Source organism: Arachis duranensis, chromosome 7, assembly GCF_000817695.3.
Source record: "Arachis duranensis cultivar V14167 chromosome 7, aradu.V14167.gnm2.J7QH, whole genome shotgun sequence".
In the NCBI taxonomy this organism is placed as follows: domain Eukaryota; kingdom Viridiplantae; phylum Streptophyta; class Magnoliopsida; order Fabales; family Fabaceae; genus Arachis; species Arachis duranensis.
In genome coordinates, this window is record NC_029778.3 from 1,212,331 (window position 1) to 1,232,010 (window position 19,680).

The 19,680-nt window shown below is 33.7% G+C and overlaps 3 protein-coding genes across 3 annotated transcripts; 2 read left to right on the forward strand and 1 right to left on the reverse strand.

Moving 5' to 3' along the window:
* The first annotated feature begins 3,302 nt into the window (after positions 1-3,302).
* On the forward strand, positions 3,303-6,113 carry LOC107496091 (uncharacterized). The gene is made up of 3 exons (XM_016117290.3): positions 3,303-4,092; positions 4,282-4,376; positions 5,205-6,113. The coding sequence occupies exons 1-3, from the start codon at positions 3,439-3,441 to the stop codon at positions 5,851-5,853; spliced, it is 1,398 nt and encodes a 465-aa protein (XP_015972776.1). The 5' UTR covers positions 3,303-3,438; the 3' UTR covers positions 5,854-6,113.
* A 1,133-nt stretch (positions 6,114-7,246) lies between these two features.
* LOC107496089 (uncharacterized) lies at positions 7,247-11,451 on the forward strand. Its single transcript, XM_016117288.3, has 9 exons — positions 7,247-7,725; positions 8,107-8,826; positions 9,070-9,165; positions 9,250-9,333; positions 9,498-9,732; positions 9,823-9,983; positions 10,088-10,366; positions 10,458-10,624; positions 11,069-11,451. The coding sequence occupies exons 1-8, from the start codon at positions 7,405-7,407 to the stop codon at positions 10,506-10,508; spliced, it is 1,947 nt and encodes a 648-aa protein (XP_015972774.1). The 5' UTR covers positions 7,247-7,404; the 3' UTR covers positions 10,509-10,624; positions 11,069-11,451.
* A 68-nt stretch (positions 11,452-11,519) lies between these two features.
* Positions 11,520-13,506, reverse strand: LOC107496093 (chaperonin-like RbcX protein 2, chloroplastic). The gene is made up of 5 exons (XM_016117291.3): positions 12,900-13,506; positions 12,477-12,568; positions 12,179-12,236; positions 11,958-12,023; positions 11,520-11,851 (listed from the first exon to the last, which is right to left on the reverse strand). Exons 1-5 carry the CDS (start codon positions 13,188-13,190, stop codon positions 11,729-11,731), a joined length of 630 nt encoding a protein of 209 aa, XP_015972777.1. The 5' UTR covers positions 13,191-13,506; the 3' UTR covers positions 11,520-11,728.
* Positions 13,507-19,680: the final 6,174 nt, after the last annotated feature.

Consider the following 19,680-nt stretch of genomic DNA (forward strand, 5'->3'; position numbering starts at 1 on the left):
TATGATCAGTTATCAATTCTTTTCTTGACTATACTCTAATCTGCATCCACTTACCAAGTTTCTATTTTCTTCTGCAAGATACTTAACTAGTTAACTACTGTTTATCTAAATGGATCAGGAGCTTACCATAAATAAGAATTAAGAAAAATAAGAAAAAATTCATATAAAAAATATAAGTCCTTCTTTTTAAAATATTTGCTATCAAAGCTACAAAACTACGCAAATTAACAAAATTATTCCTATGCAAAAGGTAAATTGGTAACAATGTGTTGGAAACTTGGAATGCAATTATTTTGTTATAGCTACATATAAACTTGTAAAAGGAATTCACAATAAGGTCTTTAAAAACCTAGTCTAATACAACCTTGAGTTAATAAATGAACATTAGAATGAAAATATTTTTCTTTTGATAATTCAAAAATATCTGAATGGAGATATTTCAAATACAAACCATCATGGAACATTTGAAGTTAGTAGTGCATGTGTAATAGTAACAACTGAAAAATGAAACAAACTAATGATCTTAAAAATTTTTTTTATATTAGAGATATAATTATTTATGTTATATTTATTATTTTAAATTTTTTGAATGAGTAATTTTATAATATGATATCAGAATTTTATATTTGAAAAATTTAAAGTTTGATCATTGATAATCGTTTTTACAAAAATAACACAAACCTAAAAAAATTTATATTTAAAAAAATAATATTAAAAATATAATCATTCATATTATATTTTTTAGGGATAAGTAATTTTTGTCCCTAACGTTGAGAATTAGAATTGAAACCGTCCCTGATGTCATTTTTTATTTAGAATTGTCCTGAACGTTTTATTTCGTATTAAAATCGTCCTTTTAATTTCTTATGAAAAAAAAAACCCTTCCACCACCACCAGCACTTTTATCACCACCATCAACATCTTTACCACCACCAAATACACAAAATCAGATTCAAGAACACCAAATTAGATTAAACAACATCAATTTTAATAACAAAATCAACATACAAAATCAAAACAATGAAATTAAAAAATAACAAATCAAAGTTAGAATTAGAATTAGAAGCATAAGAAGACAGAAGCAGAAGCCGAAAAAAGAGAGGAGGAAGAAAGGGTGACGGCAAGCCAATGACCAAGGGGAGAGAGGAGTCGCTGCCATCACACGCGTCGCCGTCGTGTTGCACTCAGAAAAGAGAGAGAAAGAAAGGACGCGAGCCAGTGAGGAGTTGACGCCGTTACACACGTCGCCATCGAGGTGAGGAATGCATTGCGCCCAGCTGCCGCTCAGCCTCGTCCCGCTGCGAGGTGGAGGTCGTCACGTCACCGTCGAAAAAAAAGAGAGACAGAGAGAGCCCTCGAAGATAAAGAAGACGCGATAGTAGTAGTGAGTGGTCACCGTGTTGCCGCCGCTTCTGTCTCCCCTCTCCTTTCCCCTCCCCCTTCACTTCGCGTACCCTTTTTCCTTTCTCTCCCACCAATGCATTATTTCCTTTTTATTTTTTTTAAATTTATAATTTTTTTATTAAAGTTGAGAAAATTTAGTAATAAAATTAAAAATGACCATTTTAATACGAAATAAAATGTTTAAGACAATTTTAAAAAAAAAATTATATCAAAAATAATTTCGATTCTAACTCTCAACGTTAAGATCAAAACAATACTTATTTCTATTTTTATCAACTTAAACTTTTAATACGAGGTAGGGATAATTTCATGACAAATTATTGATTACCGATTATTAATCGGATATAGTGTCAAACAAATCTATCCATGTGTTCACCACTTCACTAAAGACGGAGTTTTAGGACATTTAGTTAATCTAATGGTGTTCACACTTCACAGTTCACACATCGCAATTCACACATCCGGTGCTTTAACAAGTACTTAACCTTATGGCGGCAACGCCAAGTTAACGAAAGGAATGACACGTGTAGGTCCCATCAAGATCCAAACATAAAGTCAACACGAAATATCATCGAAGCTCTTGTGGGCCCATTCCCTCTTATCCTACATTAACCCCTATGGTTTCCTCATTCATATATAATTCTGATACCGACAATTGTTTGAAGCTAAGAAATATATTTCCACTTTCATAGTCTCGTATGATAATAAGGTGGAACCCTCAAAAGCAAGTTTAATATGTCATAAATCATAATACGTCAACTTCAAAGTCACGATTACATGTACAAAAATGAAAACATCTTTGTAGTTTTAGATAAATATTTTTCAAATACAAAACGTTGCAGTTAGAGAAAGACGTTATAATTAGAAACTAGAAACACAGAGAACCGTGACAACTTATAGGAAGATGAAAGCTGAAAGTAAAACAACAAATGTGACAAGAGAAAGTTATCATAATTGGTGAGTTGGAAAAACTCATCCAAGACAAGTGTATAGTATGCTCTTACACTCATAATTAATCTTTCAGAGCAAGCCCTTTAATTTAACTTGTCAATTATTGCAATGTATACTAACTTATGAATGTATTTGTGTATAATGTAGCCCAAATTCAATTTATCAATCGCATCGTGCTGTCGTGGGTAAGATCACCATTGACATCAACCTGAGATGTGGTAATTATGTGTAGAGTAATTAACTAATTATGTTATATTTTGTTGGACAAAATATCTTATTCATTTTTTATCACGATATTTTTTAATTCATTGGGTTAAGATTTAACAATAGAATTTCATTTAAGAATCTGTTATTATTATTAGCTAATAAATTATTGTATATATAAAATGTGATTCAAATCATACATATTTGTTTAAATAGATAAGTAAATTGACTATTTAGTTAAACTAAATTAATTTATTTTAGTATAAAATTTTGTAATGAATAATGCTAAGGTGAAGAATAAAAATTATTTTTTTTAAATTAAAATAATTCACCAATAAAAATTTATCATATACAATATACATATTCATTCTAAATTTTATAAAAATCTTTATTATTCACTTAATTTTATTCTTTTGCCGAAGAATTTTTTTGCAACTTATTAAATTTTTTTTGTCATGGTATCTCCCAACCTAATAGATTAAGAATTAATTCGTCGCGAATTTGAGTTTCATTTAAGAGTCTGTCGCTAGCCAATAGGTTGTTGCATGTATAAAGCGGGATTCGAAATCCGACACTTGTTTAAGTGGATGAGTGAGCTGACCACTCGACTAACCAAGTTGGCTAATTTTATATAATTAAAGGCTACAATTTCGACTAGCCCAGCCCAGCCCAGCCCACTTAAACAAAAAGCCCGTAACATTAAAAATGGCGCAACGCAAAGACAAAGACGCGCCGAACCTGAAGCGTGGAGCTTGTACTTTGTAGTGTGAACTGTGAATTATCCACTAAGCTCAGCTAAGCTCAGCTCAGCACTTCACAGAAACCCTAAACCCACATTTCAAATTCCTAAAACCCTAACGCCACCACCACCCTGCGTCCATGGCGGAGCTGAAGTTGTCGGAGTCTCGGGACTTGACCCGCATAGAGCGCATAGGCGCTCACTCTCACATTCGAGGCCTTGGTCTCGACTCTTCTCTCGAGCCTCGCGCCGTCTCCGAGGGCATGGTCGGCCAGACCTCGGCCCGCAAGGCCGCCGGCGTCATCCTCCAGATGATCCGCGACGGCAAGATCGCCGGCCGCGCTGTCCTTCTCGCAGGCCAACCTGGAACCGGGAAGACCGCCATAGCCATGGGGATGGCCAAGTCCCTCGGCCTCGAGACACCGTTCGCCATGATTGCCGGCAGCGAGCTCTTCTCCCTCGAGATGTCGAAGACCGAGGCGCTGACACAGGCGTTCCGTAAGGCCATTGGTGTTCGCATTAAGGAGGAGACTGAGGTCATCGAAGGTGAGGTCGTTGAGGTCCAGATTGACCGTCCTGCCGTCGCCGGCGCCGCCTCTAAGTCCGGCAAACTCACTCTGAAGACGACGGAGATGGAGACCGTTTACGACTTGGGAGCGAAGATGATAGAGGCCCTTGGGAAGGAGAAGGTGACCAGCGGTGACGTCATTGCCATTGACAAGGCTTCTGGAAAGATCACGAAGCTTGGGAGGTCGTTTTCGAGGTCTAGGGATTTCGACGCCATGGGGCCTCAGGTAACTAACTCGTAACAGATAAACTGCCTGTAACTAATATAGAGTTAGTTTTTCAGTTTGTTGCGTTTTTTGTAGTATGCAGTAGAGAGCATTATTAGTTGTGTGTACTTGGTTATTTGTTGTTATGGAAGTTGGTTTCTTAGGTGATTAGTGATGGAATGAGTGTTTTTGTTCTCTGTTTGTTTTCAGGTGAAGTTCGTGCAGTGTCCTGATGGGGAGTTGCAGAAGCGCAAGGAGGTCGTGCATTGTGTTACTCTTCATGAGATTGATGTTATTAATAGCAGGTACTTTGCTTAGACACCTGAAGTGATTTACTTTTTGTTCAGGCTAGTTTTTATGTGGCAATGCTTGTGCTTAATTAAGAGATAGGTTTAGATTGAAGGATTGCCGTGTTATTGCAAGCCATAGTTTAATATCATCGTGATGCGTTGTCTTAATCTAGCTGCATTATTGCCGCATAGGAATTTTTGTAGGCAAGACTTGTAAGAATCTTGTTCAGTATGATGCATATTATGTAGAATGTTCAGTGTTCAGCCTATGTTCTTCTTGAGGATATCCTCTATTTTTTCTCTTTAATGAGTAGTTTACTACTTTCATTGTTTGAACAATACTCTGTCAGAGCCTTTTAGTTAGGGTGAATGTAGGTGCAACTGCTGAGGTTTAAAATGGTGTATGGAGGGAGGAATTTGAACTTAACAAGGAGAGATGCATTACATGCCATATGGTTAATGTTTATGGGCTAGCATCACGATCATTGGCCATCCTTCTTCCAACCTAGGAGATGCAAGTATATTAAAGACTATTATCTTAATTGGGAATGGGATTCCTTTTCCTCTTCCAAATAAAATTTTAAATTGGGCTTCCTTTTTTTTCTCTTTTAGATAAGTGTTCTATTTTCTTGTTTTTCATTTTCTATATGTTCTGTCAATCTACTTTTAACTGGTATGAAGTTCTGCTAAAAGGCATTGAGTATCGAGATTTTGTGTATCCTATGTTTGGATCCTGTAACTCCTTGGATTTTGAAGAAGGTTCTCTTTCAACTTGTGACAAAGCTTGTTACTTCTGTAGTTCTTAGCTATTCCTAACATTTGGTTGTGTTATCTTATTTTCAGAACACAGGGATTTTTGGCTCTTTTCACTGGTGATACAGGTGAAATTCGTGCTGAAGTAAGAGAACAAATTGACACCAAAGTAGCAGAGTGGAGAGAGGAAGGAAAGGCAGAGATTGTGCCTGGTGTCCTTTTTATTGATGAGGTGCACATGCTTGATATTGAATGCTTTTCCTTCCTAAATCGAGCTCTGGAGAATGAGATGGCTCCTATATTAGTTGTTGCTACTAACAGAGGCATTACAAATATTAGAGGCACCAATTACAAATCCCCTCATGGAATTCCCATTGATCTGCTTGATCGTCTGCTTATCATCTCTACTCAACCTTACACCGAGGAAGAGATTCGCAAAATTCTAGATATCAGATGCCAAGAGGAAGATGTAGAAATGGCTGAAGGTGCGAAGCAGTTGTTAACCAAAATTGGGGTTGAAACATCCTTGAGATATGCCATTCATCTCATCATAGCAGCTGCATTGGCATGCCAAAAGAGGAAGGGGAAAGTAGTGGAGCTGGAGGATATAAACCGTGTTTACCATCTATTTTTGGATGTCAAAAGATCAACGCAGTACTTGATGGAGTATCAGAATCAGTACATGTTCAACGAAACTGGGGAAGGTGAAGACGACGATGTCCATGCCACGGTCTTTTAAAAAACTTGAATTCTAGTTTGGATGGATTTGTAAGTATGTGAGCAAGTCTCTTAGGTTTCTTGTGAGCAAGTCTCTAATTATTAGGTTGCAGTAGCAATATTTTTTTTCTTTCTTGTTTTAAAGGACATTGTGTTTGTTTGATATTGGGATTTACTAGCAGTTTTTCTTGGTTGAACTGAAATATCTTCATCCTCCATATGATGCTGCTGTATCTGTATGTAATTTTATTACTTGGTGAAATGCTTAATCATTTGATCTGACCATGTTAGAAAGTTTAGCTTTTACCACTTTCAACAGTCAACACGGCATCAATGAACGAAGAAAATTATCCTCACAATCCTTTAAAATTACGTGGCATTGGCAAATTGGGGCTATTGAGTCGCGTAACAAGAAGACAAATTTGGTTGCGTGCTCATTCTTTCCCCCAATTATATGCTTCCAAGCTACATTCTCCAGACCCTACTATTTGTCTTCGGCCTTACTCTGTAACAACGTTGTAAACATGCTTTCTATTTTTTATTTTTTACTTTTTTTTATTAATTTAATCTTTTCGAAATGGTACTTATTTACTTAAGCTTTAAACACAACTCTAGGTTGGCACTTCCATACGAACTAATTTATCTAATTTAATCTTAACTTTGTTATGAATAATTTTTTTTCCTACCACCTTGGCATGAAATGTTATTGTGATATTTAGTTTGTGCGAACTCCTTTGTATTTGAAGGCCCAATTAGTTTTTTAATATTTAAAACCAAAATTAATTAAAAATTACAAAAAATGAATATACACTAAAATCAATTGTTATGTATACAATATATGTATAATTTAATTGTATTTTATATTTTATTATATATTTTTTGTGAGTAATTTTGATTGTTAATTTTATTATATAACTAGCATGGTTGCATGATGTATCTGCTCACAAATCAAGCAATGCAGCACAAGTTAGTCACCAAAAAAAAAAAGCAGCACAAGTTGAAGACAGAAAAATAGATAAAAAAGTAAGAAAATAGAAAAAAAAAGAGCGGAAAATTGAAAGAAAAGGGCGCCACCTTCTAAATTGAGATAAGTGAAGAAAATAGAAACACTCCCTTTCTCCAATTTCCAATCCTTTTATTGCCATCAAAAGTTCAAAACATAGCTCTCACCCTATTCTCACTACTATTATTATAGGAAGGTTATCAAGTGTACTGAAAATACCGGTGTTTCAGTTGTTTTAACCGTTGATTTAAATTATAAAAAATATATATAATATATATTAATTAAAATCAACGGTTAAAACAACTGGAATACCGCTGTTCCTAGGTACACCTGATAACTTTCCATTATTGTATTATCATTTATCATCCAAACAAAAAAGCACCAAACCCTCAAAAATTAATTAGTTAAAAAAATAAAATAAATAAAAACTCTCTCTCTCTCTCTCTCTCTCTCTCTCTCATTGTGGTTGTGGAATGTGAAACTTCTTGCGCCTTCTCCTCCGCCGTGCATGAGCTTCCACCACCGCTGCCGGCGACTATAACAACCGCATCCACCACCACCGCCACCGCCATGCCGGCGTCCCGCCCCTCCTCCGATCTCATCCTTGACCGCCTCGCCTCCTCCGATGGTCAAATCAAGCTCAAAGCCATCCGGCAGCTGAAGAACCACATCATCGGAAACCGCACCAAGAAGCTCTCATACATCAAGCTCGGAGCCGTCCCCGCCGTCGCCGCAACCCTCGCCGACTTCGATTCCGACCCCAACCTCATTGTACAGTCCGCCGCGGCGCTTGGCAGCTTCGCCTGTGGCCTTGACGCCGGTGTCCGTGCTGTCCTCGACGCCGGAGCTTTCCCTCACTTGATCAGGCTCCTCTCTGCCTCCGATGACAAGGTCAATTTCTCTCTCTCTTCTTTCCTTATCATTTTTTTGCCAGATATTGTAGATTGCGATGAAATTGCAATGCTCTGAATTGTTAGGTTGATCGTTAGGTTGCGATTAGTGATGGTACTTGCTCGGTTACGCTGATTTGGACCGTTATTTTTTTATCATGATAATGCATTGATAGTAGGAATGAAATAGCTTGTGTGAGAATAGTGAATTGCATATTTTGAACTCAATTTAGCTTCTGGAGTGTTCTTATGGTATTTAGTGATTCAGTTTCTCCTTTGATTGTTCTTGCTACTTCTATAGCTATTAAAAATATTTCTAGTGCGATTATTAATATTTTAATCTCCAATGCCATCTGATTGGCCTTTGCACACTTGATTTCAGGTTGTGGATGCAGCTGCACGTTCTCTACGAATGATTTATCAATCAAAATTGGCCCCAAAATATGATTTTTTCAAGGAAGAGAACTTGGAGTTCCTGCTTTTACTGTTGAAAAGCGAGAATGAAAGTCTTTCCGCACTGGGTGCGAGCATTATTATTCATTCATGCGAGACAGGTGAAGAACAGAATATCTTATGCTATGCTGGTGTCTTGGACAAACTCATCAGCCTTCTGTATGGTTCTCTAAGCCAGCGCGATGCTAGTTTGGAGTCCATAGCTGCGATTGTTAAAAACAATTCTGAAGCTGTCTCTAAATTTGTCGACCTTAGAGGTGGAAGAGCTTTGAGCCCTGTAATTGAATTAAGTAAAGACAAATATTCTCGGACAAGATTACTAGCTTGCTTGTGCCTGATTTGTGTTAAAAATGCTTCTTCTTGCCATCTTCAAGACACAGGAATCAAAACCAAACTGATAAATATTCTGCTTGAACTCCTTGATGATTCTGGTCAAGTTGGAGATGAAGCTCCATTTGCCTTTTTGAGTTTAATTGCTGAGAAGGAAGATTTGCAGAAGTTAGCATTTGAGGGAAATGCAATTGATAAGTTCTACAATCACTTGCAAGACTGTCCTTCACATCCCAAACGTCTTGAAGGGATATTTCTAGCCTTGGCTGATCTTTGCTCTAAATTGGAGTGCTGCAGGTCTAAGTTTCTTTCGTTACAGGTCTGTTATTTCGTCGGCATTAATAGTAAACCTCATTTATTGCTAGTAACATGTTTATTGAAATGCATTGTTATGTTGATGATATTTTATAGCATGTCAATGTGAACATGTTTGAATTAATTATAAGCAATTTTGTGTTTCTTCCAATCTCATATTTTCATGGAGTTATGATATGAGTTGCACTGGTAAATTTCATATCTAGATACTAAATCCACCATTATTTTCTCTCTTGGCTGAACACAGATGTTAAATCTACTAGTTGATGCTTTAACCCATTATGATGCCAATGTACGCACTGCAGCCTGCATTTGCTTGAAAAGTGTCTCTCGTTCCATCAAGGTATGCAACTTACCATGATATGGTTCTCAATTTGCGTTATGCTATGTAGTACCTATAACTGAATTCTCATAAAATGTCATTCAGAATTTGAGTGTAGGTTATTTTATGAACGAAAGAATTGTCATTCCGTTGGTTCGACTCCTCTCTGATCCTTCTACTTCTGTCCAGGTATGCGTTTATTTATTTAATTAGATCTAGCATGGGCATTTATCTCAAGCACATCGTCGCTTTTGTGGAAGTCATGCTTATTTACTAGCAATATTTAGTGAGATTCTTCGACATAGTCCTTTTCTAACCCAGTAAGCCAAAGTTCTTTCTATGCTGTCTTCCAGGTTGCAGCCCTTGGTGCTATCAGCAACATTGTGGTTGACTTTACAGCACATAAGTCAGTGTTCATACAATGTGGAGGCATTAAAGAGCTTGTTCAATTGACAAAGTCAATGGATCCATCTTTAAGGTTAAATGCTGTATGGGCCTTGAGAAACATGGTATTTCTGGCAGATAAGATGTGTAAGGAAGGAATTTTTATGGAACTGACGGTTTCTTCTGTAGCTAGCCTTATTTGTGGTAATGATCCTCATTGAAAGTTAATATTTTCTGAATTGGCACCTCCCAAAAAAAAATTGGTTCTTAATTCTCTGTATATATACTCTGCAGATCCTGAGCCTTCTATTCAAGAACAAGCCCTGGCTCTTGTGCGAAATGTTGTTGATGGGTGTATGGACTGTGTTGAATACGCTTTTGCTGAAGAAGGTATCATCCTGGATGCTGTTGGAAGGCAAATTCGGAAATCTTCAAAAACCGAAATTTTGATACAGGTTGGAAAAACTTCCGAAACTAAAGCCGTTTGTCGATATTTTAGCAACCCTTGGTATTTATATTAACTTTGTGATGCATCTAATTAGTTGTGTGGTCTACATAGGGGATGTACGTGCTCAGCAATGTTGCAAGTGGGAATGAGTTTCATAAAGAAGCTATCATGAAACTACTCTTTCCACCAGCAGAAAATGGGTCTCGCTCTTTCTTCTGCCAATTTTTGCACAGCAGTGACAGTCGTTTACGCACATCTGCTGTTTGGGTCATAGTCAATTTGACTTTTCCTGCAAGTCCTGGTGCATTTGGCCGGATTGTAGAACTGCGTAAATTTGGTGTAGTTTCTCAAATCAAGAGGATGGCCAATGATTCTTGCATGGATGTGAAGGTCCTTAAATTTTTATTTCATCTTTTATTCCCTACTGCATTTGTTCTAAACTACTTTTAGTCATTTTGTAAATTTTATTCTGTTGGTGCAGCTTCGCGCAAGACATGCACTTGGGCAGATTATTACCTTTGGTGATAGTTAACTGTAATCGAATCTCCATGCAAAGCCCTTTGATGAGGCAAAGAAGAATGTCTTGATAGAGTTATTTTCTCTAGTACATTATATGTAAGGGGGTATCCAACCTCAGCTTCGGATATGGTATGTTTCAGCAGATGTTCTTCAATGACTTGCTTACTGTCTGTCATAGAATCTTCTTTCTAGATATATGCCACTGAAAATTGGAATCATTGACTATTTTTTGGTTTTCGATATCAGAGTGTTTAGTGTAACCTTTTATGGTGTATAGTACTTAATAACATGAAAGATCTGTTGTAAAGTTTATGGCAGTTCAATGTTTGTACATTAAGCGAGCATGTTATAGAGATTTCAGATTAGCTGCTTATTCTGTTGTGTTTGTAGTAGTTTATTGTTATCTCTTGTATGTTTAGTGCCAAGAATACTTTTATCCGGGATCAAGATTTATCCGTTTCTCAAATCTCTCTTTTCCTAATATTTTGTCATTTTGAAGTTTCTTCCCCATAATGGAATTTTGATGTTCTAATTTCAAATTCGTTGTTGCTTTTCCCATGTTTCCCTTTGCAGGTAAATCAAATTATTTCTTTAAATTTTTGAACAAGTCAGAGCAGTGTGAAAGGTTTCAATTTTGTTAGCACTCCTGACCAACCCGGATACGCCCCCCAAGTTTCATTTTCTTGTTAATTACTCCAAGTGTTTCTCTTTCTAAGTCAGATGCTCCAAGTAGATCGACAGGCTTTAGTATTGTACAATATGAGTAGTAAATGTCAAGTTTAGAACTTAGCTTCAAGTTTCAGCTTCATCCTTGGTTCTGCTTTATTTTGCCAAATAGTAGAATTGTATTTTTATGTGTAAGCAACAATTGAAGGGTAGTGATTGATGTTATGTGCTTGATCTCTAGATATTGGTCGACAAAGTAGGTCCTAAATATAAGCAACAAATTTACTACACATTTATCATGTTCTTAGTTAACCCCTTTACATACCTGAAAATGGGCACGTATAATAGGCTTTGAAGATTTTCAACCAATTCATAAAAATCATTCATTCCAAACTCTCTTAGTAATAATAGAACATAAGGTGTATTTAAAAAATGTGTAGACATATTCACAGCTTACAGAAAGTAGTAGTGATTGATACTGAAACCTATAAACTATATCCTAGAAGAGACTAGGAAGAAGCCAAAGGCAGGAAAAACATCATATGAAATTTTCTGACGCATGACTTATCAGCCGATTTTTTCTGTGTTAGTGTCATCCGAAGGCCATATTACAGTTTCTATGAGCCTTTCCCTCATTAACTCCAAGTTCTCATTCGATATGTCTTCATATATCTCAGCATGATTACATTTCTGCACCACAATAATGAAAAAAAAAAAAAGATTATAAATCTTAAGCTTGGCCATTTTTAATCAAGAAGAAAGATATAACTACTTTTCTGAGTTCCATTATTAGTACCTTGACCCATTTACCATAAAGGTGAAGCCGTGTAACCATCACTCTCTCAGCTAGCTCTTGGTGCTCCTATCAAATTGGTCCAAAAAGGGAAAACAAAAAATTACATTTTACACATTGTGATTTACTGATTTGTGATTGCAATTTTCACAAGAATGGCATGTTAGATTGAAAATTCTATGGACATATCATAGTTTTGAAAACACTCGAGTATCAAAGACTACCTTGGCGAGGGATCGTAGAAAACGTTTCCCATCTGATGGCTCGTTTGTTGCAACAAAACTGCCAACATTATAAGCATGAGTAAGACTTGGTCAACAAAATTATTATACTAATAACGAGAAAAACAAAACATTACTATGAGATTGTAAAAGTGATATAGTTTCCAACAAGCTAAGAGTCTACAATAACACAAGCTCACGTTGAACTAGTTTCTAAATTTGTCACAACACAATTCAACTATATTCTAGTGTCAATAAACTATTGTTGATACTTGATACAACATATGTGAATTTCACTTACTTATAAAAAAACCTATACTTAGGTGGGTTCATCTCATAGAGCTGCTGAAGCACTGTCCTCACTGCCTTGACTGTGAAGTAGTTGAGTAATTGCTGTATCCCAACACATGAATTCAGATAATATAAGATCACAAGCAACAACATCTAGTATAATATTAAAACACTTATTGACTATTATTATATGAACCTCCGAAATTGCATTTACATATCAATGTTAATGAAACTGTCTTAAGAGTTAGGAGAGTATAAAACTACATATGGTATGCAACATCTTTATAATCATCAAATAGTGATCTGAAATAACATGACTAATTTCATCACTAACACCAAATAATAGATCTGAAATGAAAATATAAAAATGGCACCATGGATATAAACTGTTCATGTATGGTCCACACAATCATATTGAATTTATGTGTTTTACCGTTTTAACATCATTAAAAGTCTCCTCATATTGACCACCAAGCTCGTTAACAATTGCGACTCTCCGATTATCCTTGCGCTGCTTCTTGAAGCTTCTATTAACAGAGAACCTCCACTCTCTCACCCCATAAACAAAAAAGGAACTACTCAGTTCCACGTTGTTCCCACGCCTCACCAAACACTGCTTATTACCATTCACACCGCCGGTAATGGTGGTGGTTGTGGGAAGAGCATCCACGCAAAGATATGAGTCCACCAACGATGTTCCCACAACACTTAGAGCACTCACCATATCCTCTTCTTCCACAACACAAGCTTCAAAGTTTCTCCAAAACTCACCCACTTGAAAATTATGGCGGAAAATAGTTCAAGTTGGAAACTTGATAGTTACCCACTAATTTTGAACAAGGGAAGAATCGTGGGTATCCGAAAAAATTGGAAATTTGTAGCTATTGAAGTCAAAGAAGAAGAAGCATGCAGAGGAGAGAGAATGTGGAGAGCAAGGAACACGAGGGAGGAACAGGAAGAAGGTGGGATTTTTGAAGCGTGTGAACCTTAACCAAACGAAAACTTGAGGTCGAAAATTTTCGGAGAGGAAAAATAAAAAGCTGAGAACTGAAAATCAACGTTAGCCTCTGACTTTTTGTTTCTTTCTGTGTTCTTTCCAAATGGGTTGAGGAGAGAGAGCCAACTCAGTTCGACGGGTATTCAGTTTGGTTCTGAATGGACACGTGGCGGTTTTGAATCTTTGTCTTTGTCCATAGATTCTGATTCTGATGTTTTTAAAAAAAAAAAATTTCTCGAGTCAGTACTGGCTGATGATAAAATGGCTCAGAAAATCTTCTCTCTTGTCCCTCTTTTTTTTAAGTAATTTATTTTTTGAATTGCAGTATTTTTGTTGGACTTTTTGAAATGGTCAAATATCTGATAACTTAGTTTGGTCAAGCACCCAAGGCCCATTATTTATGCACGAAGAAGATTTCTTAACAGGCCGGATATATGAGCCCAAGAGACACTGGATATATATAATCCTGGATTAATGGGCTAATTCTCAACTTTGGGTGAATAAGCTTAATCTTATAACAATCATTTTGGCTCAATAATCTGGTTAAGCAGCAAGTGTTAGAAGTTTAAATCCTTAAATAAAATTTAAATCTATAGGGGATTACTCTTTAACCTATCAAGTTATCTATTACTCTTTAACCTATCAAGTTAAAAGATAACGCAAAAAAAAAAAACATAATCTTATAACTATTTAGTAATTAACTCATTGATTTGTTTAAACAAATATCAAAGATTTGAATCTAGAGCTGGCAATGGATAAAGTAGGGTTTGGACTCTACCCTAATTCTACCCGTGAGTTGAAAATTTTTTTAAAATTATATTCTATCATATTCATGGATTGAGAATCTCTCAACCCTAACTCTACCTGTACCCTAAAGTTCTAAATCCTACCCTACCTGATCCTACCAATAGAAAAATAAATTTTTTTAAGTAAATATAAAATTTAAACTATTTCAAATTTCATACATATTAATAAAATAGAAAATAAAAAACTAAGTTCAAATTAAAATTAAAAACAATAAAATTTTAAAAAAATTTAATATAAAATTACAAATAATATGATCATCAACTAACTTAGTGGTTATTTTAAGTTTTTATAAGAGAAAAATTGTGAGTTCAACACTCACTTTTTTCACTACATACATAACTTTTACATCAGTGGCGGAACCACATTACCGGAAAGGACGGCAATGCCCCCCAATTAATAATTTGTACATATAAATCTCTAATTTTTATAGAAAAGGAAAATAATATCCCCCAAAATTAATAATTTCTACATATAAATCTCTAATTTTTTAGTTTGGCCTCTTTTAGTTTTTAATTTTTTTCTCTTCTTAATTTATATTTTTTATGTTGGCTCCTAAAAAAATTTATAGTTTTGCCCCTGTTTTACATATATATTATATAATATATTAGGAGTGCAATTAGGGTAGGGTACGGTATATGCTGAACCCGTATCCTATTCTACCCGCAAACAAATTCGCACGGCATTCTACTCTATTCGCAACGGGTCAAGTAGACAATCCTATCCGAACGAGTTGATCCGAGTTAGGTATCTGCGGATAAAGTATATATTGTCAATCCTATTTGAATCATGTCTTATAGAATTATAATTCATGATAGATTAATTTTTAACTTGTTGGACTAAGAAATGCCGTAGAAAAAAAAAGAGTGGATTACCTTATAACAATGTTAGTAATATTTTTTGGACAATGTAAAATACTAGTAATGAGTTTGTATATAGGGGGCATAATGCCTAATCTAGAATTCAAAATAAATAGTCTACAGTCTTTTAAATGAATGTATGACAGAAAATTGGTATCGGTTTGCAAGATATTAAGCTCCTCAAATGCCAATTTGATCATGGTGGCTCTGAGTATTAGGTTTCATGAAGTTAAAGTGCAAAGACAGCTCCTAGGATTCTATGACGAACCAATTAAAAAATTTGAAGTGCATGGTGGTGGCTGACAAGGTTCATTAAGCTAAGATTTAGTATTACTCTAAAAAGACAAACCAAAGGGATCCAAACCCTCTTAGTCTCTTAATTTTCAACTCCATATGAATCAATTAGTACATATAATATGAGTAATCAATTTGTTACACAAAAATGGCTGAACAAGAACCGCTAAAATATTTTAATGGATCCGTAACCTAATGAGAATCTTAACCACTAAGTATTTAATTATATTATTTGTATACTAAAATAATAAATTTAATTATTTTATTATTATTTTATTGACTGATTATTTAATTAAAAAAATATGTTAATCACCATATATAAATATTTATAAATACATAATAATTAATATTTAGTATATATATAATATTTTTTATTAAACGTTATTTGGGCCACGTTATTATCGTATACAAATTAAAATATAAAGAAAGTTGTAATATAATCATAAAAAATGTAATGTATCACCTAAAAAATACAAAAACAATATATGATTCCAATGAAGAACTGAAATTTAAAAATTATTTTTAAGGAGAATTTTGAATTATACCATCCCAATTAAACAAAAGTAGTAGATTCTTAATGGGGTTATCAATTTTTGTTTGGTACGAGGGATAGATATTAAGCAACTCTAGACTTGAGAATGCTTTTGGTCAGATCATTGGTGAAATCCCAATAAAATTTAATTCATCATCCAACAATAAAAAGTCTAATATATAGGGTCCCAAAATATTTGAATGATCTTCATTTCTCTCCCACTTTTTGCATCATCATATTGTTTGCATTCTTATCAAAATTCCAAGGCATTGGGTATCTGTAGTGGGGTAAATGTGTTTTAGACCATCTCCAGTAGGGAACTCATCTCAGTCCCTATTTATGGCCCACCTGTCATAAAAAGTAACTCCACATCAGCTTTTGCGTTATAAACGGTAAATAGGAACTCAAAGTATCTCTCTCTTCTCCATTAGGAGGAACTAACTTTAATCCCTGTTGTGGTCCCATTTAATTAATTAATTAAAATACTTAAAATTAATGTAATTGATTTTTTTAATAATATTATTTAAATTTATAAAATTTAAAATAATTAACTATTAAAAGATATTAATATTAAATAAATTCATATATGACAATAATACACAATATATAATTGTGGATTACACTAATTTATAATTTTGTGTTTACAACTGCTAATTTTAATAATATTGTTAACATTTTAAAATTATGATTCAATTATTTAATTTATTATTATTTAAATAATTAATATAAATTACTAATTTAATTATTATTTCATTATTTAATATAATTATTTAATTATTTTAGATTTTATATTTTTTTTTTAAATAATTTTCCAAATGGCAAATTATTATTAGTTAATTTGAGTCCCTGTTTAGAGGGACTCCCTCATCTTGAGACTCGTGCAGGAACTCATTCCTTCTCTCCTCCAATGGTTAGAGTTCCTATGTGTCAGAAAAAAGTGAAAGAGGAACTCACCATTGTAGGTGCTCTTAGACTCGCTTTGTTCAACAATCTTTAAGAGGGTGCTTAAAAAAGCACACACATATATATATGAATTTGGCGGTCTCTTTTTTGATAAATCATGTATTTGGATTTTCCATGAGTTACTTTTCCTTAAAGTTATAAGAGAAAGAAAATTTTTATTAAAAAAAGTTAAATGTAAATTTATTAAATTTTAAGGCATTTAATATATTATTGGAAAAATAAAAATTCATTTATTCTTTTAATCAATGTTTTAGGAACTTTTTTTAGCCAAGTTCATATATTATACATACACATTATCAGAATTATCCTAATTTTAAATTTTGATCCGATTTTTATTTTAAATATTTTATTTGCTATTTTTCATTTTTATTAAATTAAGTATATTTATTCTTTTTTGAGATGCCAACAATATATTTATTATATGTCAGCATGCTACCTATTACTAATTAATCCGTCATTATATTATTATATGTGGTCAAATTATAAAACGACATGTGTTACTAATAATTTATGTCTTTAAGTCACGTCAGCACGTTGTGAATAGAAATGTGCACTTTTGTCAATCCTAAAAATATAATTAATTAAAAATTCAGGCGAAGTCGACTTCACGTGAAGTTGATACCTGAGAGTCGTTGGATGAAAATTTAATCAAATCAGTCAAATCATCTAACAGTTCTCAGGTATCAACTTCACGTGAAGAGTTTCCACTAATTAATTAATACAATTAGAATCTCGAAGATAATTTTAGTTGAACTTAAGAATCACTTTAAAACTTAACTCCATATATATATATATAGCTTTAAGAATCACTTTCTTTTGACGAATCAATACTACCATAATCTTTTTCTCTTCTCTCAATCTCTAATTTGTCACAAGCTATGAAAATGGCTCCTTCTGGAAGGACAAGAAAGACGACAAGAAGAAGAAGAAGAAGCAATTTGAAGAAGAAGCATGAGTCTACAAGCTACTTGATTTCATCCAAAGATTCAGATTCAGAGGTGGTAAATAGTAGCAGCAGTGTTTGTTCAACTCCAAAAGGTGACAAGTTTCGGATACCAGAGATTTCAACATGCCCTCCTCCTCCAAAGAAGCCAAGGATTCTTACAACAAATTCTTCTTTGCGCAAATCATTATCATTCTTTGAACCTCCACAAGACCTTGATGATGTCTTTTTCTGCCTTGCACTATCAACAGATCTTTCTTTTCCTTTTGTTTGCTAAATTATTACAATATATATATAGATATACATAGATAGTGATATATGTATACAAGGCTCATCATCATCATGATATTTTTGAAGTGCATGATTTTATTAGTTTTAGACTATGTTTTTTGAGAGATCTTTGGATTTTGGAGTTGTTCATCTTAGGAACAAAGTTATTATTATTCTTATTATTATCTTCACCCCCTAAATTTAGTTGGGGTGGCTCTATATCTATACAACTGGATTTTGATTTTGATTTTTTTTAATGGTGTATTCAGATTTTTATTTTTATTAATTAAGCTTTAATTTATATAAAGTAATCCTAGCAATACTAGAAGGTATATATGTGTTCTAACTTTTTAAATTAGGGTGAGCTAATCAGTACTACGAAAATAAAGTTGATAATCGAAAACCATCAGATGATTTGATAGATTTAATTAAATTATTAGTTAACAGTTTCGGTTATCAATTTTACATGAAAACAATTACATGCAAATTTTTTTCATAGGTCTTTCTTGTACTCTGTTTATGTATGATTAAACGCTTCCTTTTGTATTAATTTCCTCTTCTTCTAATTCTCTCTTATGCACTATTATACACATATGATGATAATGACTTTGAGTTTTAAAGTTTTTAGCCAACACAGTTACTAGCTACATTGTATAAATCAAAAATATATTACAGCATATAGAAAAAATTGTTGTATGCCAATTTCAAATAAATAATCATATTGAATATTAATGTGTTTGAAAATTGTAGTTGGAAAGCCTAAATCCCACTACTCATTAATCTACGGCGGCATTATTGTTGTTTGTCTTTGTCTATAATATCTAATTTAATATTAATTAGGTAAGTTCAATGTATCAATTAGTCCCTACGATCATGCATCAAAGTTATATTAGGGTCCCCCACTGATGTTAATTACAAAAACACAATTGAAAAATAATAGTAAAGTAACGGCACACGGTTAAGTCTGTTAAGTAAAGTAAGCTATTTTGACTGCGCAGTGTGAACGGCTGAACGCAGCCATTTGTTTTCTGATGAATACTATGATGTTTAAAAAGTAATACTTATTTATTAAAAAAATTGAAAATTAATTTTTTTTAAAAAATATATAAAAAATAAATAATTTTTAAAAAATTAAAATTTATTATAAAAAATAAATTAAATAAAATTTAAACATCAATTTATAAACAACACAAAATTGACCTTGTTTTCTAAACATATAATATCACACTTAATTAATTAATTATTAATTAAGATGAGTCAGAACATGTGCCAGTTTGTATCTCTGAGCTCAGATCCCACATCATTTTCTGTAAGAATCCAATGAAATGGGCCCTCGTGCGGGTCTGTCCATTAATATGTCCTTAATGAAGGGAATCTCAAGAAATCTTCCATCTTTTTTTTTTCACGGCATTCGGAATTTTTAAGAATCAAGAATTAATTTGTTATAAATTTAAATTTTATTAAAAAAATTTATTGTTAGTTAATAAATAGATAATTAATCTATCATCTTGTCATATAATGTGTAAGAATATAAAACCAGTAATAATTAAT